The sequence below is a fragment of the Vespa velutina genome, chromosome 2 (assembly GCF_912470025.1).
Source record: "Vespa velutina chromosome 2, iVesVel2.1, whole genome shotgun sequence".
Taxonomy (NCBI): Eukaryota; Metazoa; Arthropoda; class Insecta; order Hymenoptera; family Vespidae; genus Vespa; species Vespa velutina.
The window spans coordinates 1885910-1895909 of record NC_062189.1 but is presented as its reverse complement, the minus strand read 5'-3'; the positions used below and the strand labels follow the sequence as shown (position 1 = coordinate 1895909).

The 10000-nt window shown below is 32.6% G+C and overlaps 1 protein-coding gene across 6 annotated transcripts in view; it reads right to left on the bottom strand.

Moving 5' to 3' along the window:
• LOC124957697 (A disintegrin and metalloproteinase with thrombospondin motifs 9-like) overlaps positions 1-10000 on the bottom strand; it is a 110369-nt gene that overhangs the window by 38168 nt on the left and 62201 nt on the right. For all 6 annotated transcript variants that reach the window (XM_047514871.1, XM_047514875.1, XM_047514874.1 and 3 more), the window contains one exon: positions 7710-7905. In XM_047514871.1, coding sequence (XP_047370827.1) covers positions 7710-7905 — 196 coding nt within the window. The remainder of the gene's footprint in view (positions 1-7709; positions 7906-10000) is intronic.

Genomic DNA, 10000 nt, shown 5'->3' with positions numbered 1-10000 from the left:
CTCATTCGGGGCGCCGTGCGGTCTGCTGACTCCAATAGATCGATTGATATCAAATCGATGGATCGATGGAACGATGGCACGATGGATCTCGATTGATATAGATCAGTTCTATACTTTGATATATGTATGTATTGTATTATTTATCTAGAGCGTGCTCTCTTCCATTGAATATTATCCATATATTTTCTTTCTCCTTTATATATATATATTTAGTTAAATATTTAGTTAAATATTCGCGACAAATCTTATTTCATACTTTCACTAGAAAAGTTAATCCTTTTTTTTTTTATTTTTATCTTCTTTTTTGTTTGTTTTCTTTTTCACAATATAAAATATTCATTTTTAATTATATAATTTATAATATAATTAATAATATAAATTATAATATAATAAAAATGTATATACTTTTTTTTTATACGAATTATTCTATACTTATAAATGGTATTAATATATAATTATTATATATATATATATAAAATATTAATTCCATATATAATATAGAGTAAGTATTATAAAATAATCTATGTAATATAATATAATAAGTAATTATGGTTAATGATATACTTTAGTTAGTAAGTATAGGTTTACATGAAGAGGATCGATCGATCAATCGATCACCTCTGCCACTACCTCCTCTTCTCCCACCCTCCTTCTTTCCTCTCCCACCTCTTTGATATATTTATCTGTATTATATTATTCCATCGAATAATACACAAGTTACTTTTGTTACATATATACATAAACACATAAATACATACATATGTACATATATATATATATATATATATATAAAAACTAGGTTGTTTAATTTATTAAAGAAAAATCAAAATAACTATACGTTAAGCATTTTAAGAAAAATAACAAAAGGGTAGAATCGAAAAGAATTTGTTGGATAAAAGAGAAAGAAGGGCGCGGCAAGAGGGAGTACATCGTTCATCGAGGGTGGGCCCTTAAAGAAGGTAATTCACCTTTTCTTCTTTCTATCGTCGTTCACTTTCTTACCTTCTTACCTTCTTCTCTTTTACTACCAACATCAACCACCATCACCATTTTCATCTCCACCTTCGCCTCTATGTACGTTCCATGTTCGCGATCACGTAGTCCGATACATCGGGGAGGTTAATAATGATTGAAATTTGAACGAGTAAAGAAAGAACCCAGAGCCGAAGGCTGTGTAATTACATTCTTGTAATCGGTCGTGTTCTCCATTAGCTTTATATTCTCCTTCGTTCTTTATATACATATATATATATATATATATATATATATATATATATATATATATATATATATATGTACGTACGTACACTGCACGTGTATACATATATATATATATATAAGTGGATAGTATACACGTGCATATTATAAGTACAATATGGTAACACGTATGTACGTACATAATGATAGATATATCTCATCATCTATTTATTTACAATGTTCCGTAACTTTATACATTATGATATAAATATTTTCTTGAAAGTCTATCGCAATATTAAATGAAAATTTAGATCGGTGACCGGTTTCAAAATTAGCGGAGAAATTCGTATCGATGATGTCAGTCGAAATTTTACTTAAAAGGGGAAAGAGAGAGAGAAAGAGAGAGAGAGAGAGAGAGAGAGAGAGAGAGAGAGAGACTTCATTACACAATGTAAATCGTTAAAACGAAAGAACCATAGACATTAGTTTCTTAACTTTATATACGTATGAATGAATATTTTGTATAATTTTATTACCATAATTTTATAAGAAAAAAATTTTATCAGGCTAAAAGAGAGAGATTTAATTATAACGTAAATCGAGTTATAAACGAAAGGATCACAGACGTCACTTTCTCAATTTTATACGCATATGAATAAAATATTTTACAAAATTTTATTATTATAAATTTACATTGAAATTTGATCAAAGAGAGAAAAAGAAAATATGAGATAGATAGATAGAGAGATAGAGAGAGAGAGAGAGAGAGAGAGAAAGGGAGAGAGAGATAATATTAAACTAAATCAATATTAATCTTATAATTATAGAATTTTATTTATTTATAATTAAAACTTTTGTCGCAAATAAAAATAATTTCTTATTACAATTAAAATTAATAATATCAGTTACAACAACAAAAAAAAAAAAAAAAAAAAAAAAAGAAAAAAAAAGGAAAACAGAAAAAGAAAAATACATTTTAATTATAATAGAAATTAATCTTTTATTTTAATATAACGATAATCTTATTTGTTTGAATTTGAATTTTAAATATTAATTTTACAATGTCAAATGACAATGTTTATTAATTTTCGTTAAGTGATGATAAAGAGAAAATGAAAATGAACAAAAGAGAGAGAGAAAAGAACAAAGTCAAAAAAAAAAAAAAAAAAAAAAAAAAAAAAAAAAAAAAAAAAAAAAAACAAAAAAAAAAAAAAAAAAAAAAACACGTGATAAATCAAAATGATGTTATAATAAATACTTTTCTAACTTTACTTTCCTAGTTCGCCATTAAGATTTTTCCTATCTCATTAGATAGAAAGTGAATGTGTAAGTCAGATAAAGAGAAAGAGAGGAAAGGAGAAAGAGAGAGAGAGAGAGAGAGAGAGAGAGAGAAAGAGAGAAAAAGAGAGAGAGAGAGAGAGAGAGAGAGGAAAAGAGAGAGAGAGAGAGAGAGACTTAATTACGACGTAATCATCGAAACGAAACGAATTAGGAATTCCATGATCCTTTTTCTCTGGTCCTCCAGGTAGAATTCCAATGGCATGAGAGTGTTACGAACGGACACGGTAGTTTTCTCTTCGCGGGATGATATACACAATGAGTGAGTGAGTGAGTGAGTGAGTAAGTGAGTGAGTGAGAGAGAGAGAGAGACAGAAAGAGAGAGAGAGAGAGAGAGAGAGAAGGTTCCTCGTTCCTTCGAAATTCGTGCCTGATTGCGGGCTCATCTGAAGCTTAACAGGTTTACCATGCCGGAGGGCTGATTCCTCGAAGAAAGGTGGAAGAAGTAGGAGGAGGAGGAGGAGGAGGAGGAGGAGCAGGAGGATGAGGAGAAGGAAGAGGAGGAGGAAGAGGGACGAAACGAGCATGGTTCGTCGATCTCCAAAGCTGCGATTTTCCGGCCTTATGCGTCCCTTCTTTTGCATCCTTATGATTCCTTCAGGATCATCAAAACGATCATCTTCTCTCATTTATTTATATCTTCCTTTCTCTTTCTCTCTCTCTCTCTCTCTCTTTTCTCTTCTCTTCTCCTCACTTCGAAGTAGATGCTGTGTGTATGTATATATATATATATATATATATATATTCATATTTATATGATCATATACATATATAATATATATATATATATATATTGAGATAATTTCTCCCGTTGAACATGGTTCGATCTAATAGCCATGATAATATCGAAGATCGGTACATCGCTCTTATTCGTATATACGCAAGCATCTTTTTCCTGCTACTCCTGCCCATGCTCATGCTCATGCCCATGCTCATGCTCACGCTCATGCTCATGCTCGTGCTCGTGCTTATGCTTGTGCTCACGCTCCTGGGTGCTGATGTTGTGATGCTGTGATGTTGTTGAAGCCGGTTATAAATGAATGAAATCATGCTTATACTCGTACAAGAGAGAGAGAGAGAGAGAGAGAGAGAGAGAGAGAGAGAGAAAGAAAGAGGAAGAAAAAAAAAGGAAAAAAAAAGAAAGAGAAAGGATATGTGTTTGTGTGTGTAAGAAAGAGAGAGACGGAAAGAGAGAGAGAGAGAGAGAGAGAGAGAGAAAGAGAAAGACTATAAGTGTCGTAGGATACGTTTACTTCGGTGTAGATCGTGTTTCGATATCATTCTCGACATGCTTAGATTACGATTATCGTATCGATTCTTATCATATCATCTCTTTTCTATTGTTATATCTCTCTCTTGTTCTTGTTCTCTCTCTCTCTCTCTCTCTCTCTCTCTCTTTCTTTCTTTTCTTTGTAAGTCAAATTTATTTTCTTTTTCTCTCCTTTTTTTTCACTCTTCAGTCACTTCGCTGTTATTTCTATCTCTATTTCTATCTATATTTCTCCTCCCCCTCCCTTCTCTCTCTCTCTCTCTCTCTCTCTCTCTCTTTCTCTGTCTATCTGTCTCTTTACTTTGTAAGTTTAATTTATTTTCTTTCTCTATTTGTTTACTTTATTTCTCTCTCACTCTCTGCAATTACTTTGCTATATTTTCTTTCTCTAATTTTTTCTCTCTCTCTCTCTCTCTCTCTCTCTCTCTCTCTCTCTCTCTTCCTCTCTCTCTATTCATCTATCTTTAACTCATCGTACATAAAAATTCATTTTTCCCCCTTCATTTTCTATTCATCTCTTTTTTTTTTCTCTTCAATCACTCAGTTATTATATTTTCTTCTATTTTCTCAATCTCTCTCTCTCTATATATATATATCTATCTATCTATCTATCTATCTATCTATCTATTTATCTTTTCAATCACCTCGTTATTATTCCTATCTCTCTATTTTTTTTTATTCTTCTTCGTACGTCTAATTCATTTAAAATCTCTCACTTTTTTTTCATTCCTCTTTCTTCCTCCCCCCCCCCCCCCTATCATTCTCTCTCTCTCTCTCTCTCTCTCTCTCTCTCTCTCTCTCTCTCTGTCTCTCTGTTTCTTTATATCTTTCTTTTTTTCTTTTTGGAACAAATAATCCCACTCTTTCCACCCCCACCATAACCCACCCCTTCCTTCGATTATATGTATATCGCATGAGCGCACGTACGGTATATCTGACAATGAAAAAAAGTTGATCGGTTTAACAAAGACGGAACAAATCGAAATGAGACGGTGCGTCCCGTCGGTGTAACGTCGGTGTAACGTCGGTGTAACGTCGGTGTAACGTCGGTGTAACGTCGGTGTAACGTCGGTGTAACGTCGTCTCACGTCGGTCTCATAAAGGAGAGAACGTTTTTTTAAGAACCTTCACGAATTTAGATAGCTCGGTGACAGGCCTACCAAGAGAAGAAACTCGAAAGTCGAAAACGTCGCCAAGCTGTCTCCGATCAGACGTCAGAATTCAACACCGGAGATGGCCGGTTAATCTTCTTAGTAAAAACAACCGCGTGATTGGTTGCTTACAAGGTGGTCCCAGACATCCTCTTTCATCGGTTATAAAGTGAAAGAAGGAAAAAAGACAAAAAGAAATGAAGAAAGAAGAAAAGAAATTTTATTCCAGCCCAATTCTCTTTTTCCCTTTCTTTCCTTTCTTCTTTCTTCTTTCTTCTTCTTCTTCTTCTTCTTCTTATTTCTTTTTTTTCTTTTTTCATTTCTTCATTTTTTCATTTTTTCATTTTTTTTCCTTTGTCACGCAAACCCTACCCTCCCCTCCCTCCCCCCTTACCCATTTCCATAGACTTCATCGTTCTTTCGTAAATGAGAGAGAGAGAGAGAGAGAGAGAGAGAGAGAGAGAGAGATATAAATAAAAAGATAAACAATTTAATTATTACCATATAGAAAAGAGAAAGGGAGATTAGTTACTCGCAGATAACTATACAGTATGGTTCTCTTCCACTATTGAAGAAAAAAAAAAAAAAAAAACACGAAGAAAAAAATAACAAAAGAGAAAAGCAAGAGAAAAAAAAAAAAGAAAAAATCATTTCTCCAAACTTATCATGAAACATCTACGTCGCGAATAAATTTACCACCCTCGTAATCATTTCAATCAAGAGAAAAAGAGAATGTAATTAATACGTACACATGTTTAACAAAAAAAAAAAAAAAAAAAAACAAAAAAAAAACAAAAAAACAGCAAACAAAGTAAAAGAGAAAAAAAGAAAAATCACAAACGAACGTATGAAATTCAAACTTAATTAACGTTTAAATGAACTACTTCCCGTTTTCGAGAAGTATTACACCCAACAACAATATATACTTATTTAAGTATATATATATATATATATATATACATACACATATGCTATGTTACATTCTGCATGATCGTTTGAACAATGTAAATGCTTTAATAACGGAACGTTTAATCGAGTTGGGTTCGCATAAGCTTAACCATAAGCTTCGCACGCTCGCACCGGTTTCGAACCGGTCGGTTCTCTCCCTCCCCTTTTTATCCCTCCCACCCATCATCATTCCTCCCACCCTCTCTCCATCTCTCACTCTACCTTCCTCCCACCCTCCGAGAGTCCGTCTTCCCCCGTCAATTTATTATTCACGAATGTTATATTATACGTCGCCGAGAGACGAATATTTTCCCTCGGTTTTGTTGTATGTATGTACAACACAGTGGCTGTTTTTAAAGGAACAGTGTGCACTTGGGTCATGAATAAAACCATTTCGAAGAGAAGGATTTGTAATACATACATACATACATACATACATATATACATATATACATACATACGTAAATATATAATATATGATATACGTACGTACATAAGTGCATACATACGTGGTATATACATAAGTGTATTTATATACATACATGTGTGTGTATATACCTTTATGTATATACCTGTTTACATACGTGTATGTATATATATATATACTTGCATACATATATACATGCATATGTTTAACTATATGTATATATACATATATAATGTATATATGTGTTTGAATCTCTTTGTGTGTGTTGGTGTTAGTACTATAAGATTGGGTGCATGCATTATTAATTTTTTTTTCGGCGGTGAATGCATCAACCCTTCGATTTCTTTTTTTATTTACATTGTCTTTCTTTCTCTCTGTTAACTCTCTCCTCCTCTCTCTCTCTTTCTCTCTTTCTCTGTCTATCTGTTGTATTCCCGTTTTCTTGTAGCTGTCATACATGTGTGTGTCTGTGTATATATGTGTGTGTGTGTGTGTGTGTGTGTGAGTAACATCCTACGCCCATATAAATTCGTTAATCTTATATGATATTTCAGAACGCGTATTTCAAACGAACATACGACAGGTGCGGACGTCTTCTCTGTTTCATGCTAACTTGATTCATAATATCAAAATAATTTCAATGTTGAATATCAATCGACCCTGCAATATTTTATTAGATATTTGTGTGTGTGTCTGTGTGTTTTGATATATATATATATATATATATATATATAATGGAGAATAGAATGTTGGTCGCTCGAATAATTTAATCTTGGAATTTTGTAGTATTTTATATTTTAAATGAAATATAGCGAGTTACTTTCTTTCTTTCTTTTTTCTTGTTTCTTTTTCTTTTTTTTCTTTTTTCTTTTACGATAACCGAATGTGATGATATATTGTTATATATAAAAAAAAAAAAAAAAAAAAAAAAAAAAAAAAAAAAAAAAAAACAAACCAATGCACACAATTTTACGAAAAATTTTACGAACTCTACCTCCAAGAGAGAAAGAAAAAAGAAGGAAAAAAAAATCAACGTACACACACACACACACACACGCGCACGCATATATATATATATATCACTTAACGAAAATGTACTAACCATCTTTCTTTCTTTTTTTTTTTTTTTTTGCGAAGATAGGAGGATCATCGACAACAAAATACAGAGAGATACACTTTTATTTTCTCTCAGGATAGTAGTAGTAAGAGGAGGAGGAGAGAAGGAGAAAGAATATCGAAGGACGAGAGATATTCTTTTAGCTTTAAAAAACGAAGAAGGAATAAATAAAAAAAAAGGGCTAAAAGAAATGAAAGAAGAGAGAGAGAGAGAGAGAGAGAGAGATGAAGAAAAAAAAAAAATTAGTCAAAAGGATCTTACCAATGACAGCACAGTTGCGAACACCGTCATAAATATCCTCGTCAATTTCGTTGGACGAATTTGATTCAGCGGGAGGACGGACCCGATAAATAGCATGCTGCAAAGAGGATACCATCATTGAGTCCTTCTCGTTCTCGCGCCAATGCTCGGCCGGTTTAATGAAGTAACTTCCGCTCGAAGTTCTCATATGGCCAGTCTGAAAGGGATAACAAAACGAATTTAATACGTTTTACACGTACGGGGGACCTCGCGTCTGTCTCTATCTCTATACCCTCTTTTCCTTCCATCTCCTCACCACCCAACCTATCAAACCCAAACCCTATCCCCACCTTACCCCACTCGACCCGCCGACGACGGGTGTTCCATTCAATTTCCTTCCGTTTTTTTTTTTTCTTTTTCACATCGAAGGAACGGAATTTCTAACATTTCGTATTCCATTCGCATTAATTTTTGCTATTTCCTTCTTTCAGATACGCAAATATTTATGAACCTCGTCATTTGTTATCATATATAGTAAATGTATTTTGAATAATATTGCTTAATATATATGAATATATGTTTGTTAATTTTTATTTCTATTGATTTTTTTCTTCCTCTTTCTCCTTTTTTTTTTCTCTTTTTTTTCTGTGTTTTTTTTTTTCCTTTTTTTTTTTTGTACGTATATACAAGCACAAGCTTGGAAACAAATATTTATTTATATTCCGATATGTATATACTATACTATATTATATGTATACAAATATATACCAACATATATTTATTTATTTATTTATTTATTTATTTATTTATTCAAGCTTAATTAATTTGAATCATGTCGATCAGTAATTGTACGTTTGGTATTTGAATATAAACAAATATTACCTTCTTATACAATTTAATGTACGTAATTTGTATACAACAAATAAATAAATAAATAAATAAATAAATAAACAAATAAATAAATAAATATATACATTCTAATAACTTCTTGTTAATCTCTATCTTTCTCTATTCCCTTACGTCGGAAAGCTTCGGAAGAGACAAACAGGTCAAAAAAAAAAAAAAAAAAAAAAAATGAAATTATTTATATAACTCATTTATGTAATACATATTATGTGATATAGATTGGCCAAAAGAAACAATATCCTAGATTTTCTTTTAACGTAACATGGGGACATACGCTCGCCTAAGCTAGACAAGGAGAGGACGCCCACGTTAAACCCACCTACGCTTGCATTCCGTACTTGCTAAGAATAAAAATAAAATAATGGAAGAAAGAGACATACATGCATGCATGTATACATACATACACACAAACAACGTACATACATACATACATACATACATACATACATACATACATACATACATACATACATACATACATCATACATAGATACATAGATACATAGATACATACATACATGTATATTCATATACAAATAACATAAATACGTGCATACTCATATACATATATACATATGTACATGCACATTGTATATGTATACGTGTCTATAGAGTAAAAGAGAATAGAAGGATCGTTCTCACGACATTTCTGAATCCACCTTTCGTCTCGTCTCGTTAGAGACGAGGAGAGAATGGCGATAATGAGATCGAGAATATCAAAAGAGTAAGAGAGAGAGAGAGAGAGGAGGGAGAGAGAGAGAGAGAGAGAGAGAGAGAGAGAGAGAGAGAGAGAGAGAGAGAGAGAGAGAGAGAGAGAGAGAGAGAGAGAGAGAGATGAAGAAGGAAGCATTAATGAACCACGATCGGAGCTATTAGTCTTCTCTGACTTAAACAAAATAAAAAAAAAGTAAAAAGAAAGAGATAGAGAGAGAGAGAGAGAAAAAGAAAGAGAGAATGATATGCAATTACAGTCAAGTCCAGTTACATGCATAGACGCATACATACACACGCACACACACAGAAAGAGAGAGAGAGAGAGAGAGAGAGAGAGAGAGAGAGAGAGAGAGAGAGAGATACACACCATACACACATCGACGTATTCTCAATCCTTTTAAGAAAATATTTAAATTCGGATTTATATGAAGCGAGCAAACGATGAAAAATGATAATATCGTTCGAACAATCAATATAATTGGACATCTATACAACGTCTAGAATTTATCTAATGACGACAAGGATGGAAAGAATGGTGGGAGGGGGGAGGGGGGGGGACGATGTGGCATGGGAGAGGCAAGGAAGGATTATAGAAAGAAAGATAAAGAAAATAGAAAGAAAATCGTTCTAATTAATTATTGCTCCTAATTATGGGAATCGCCGTCTCTTTCTTTCTTTCTTTCTTTCTTTCT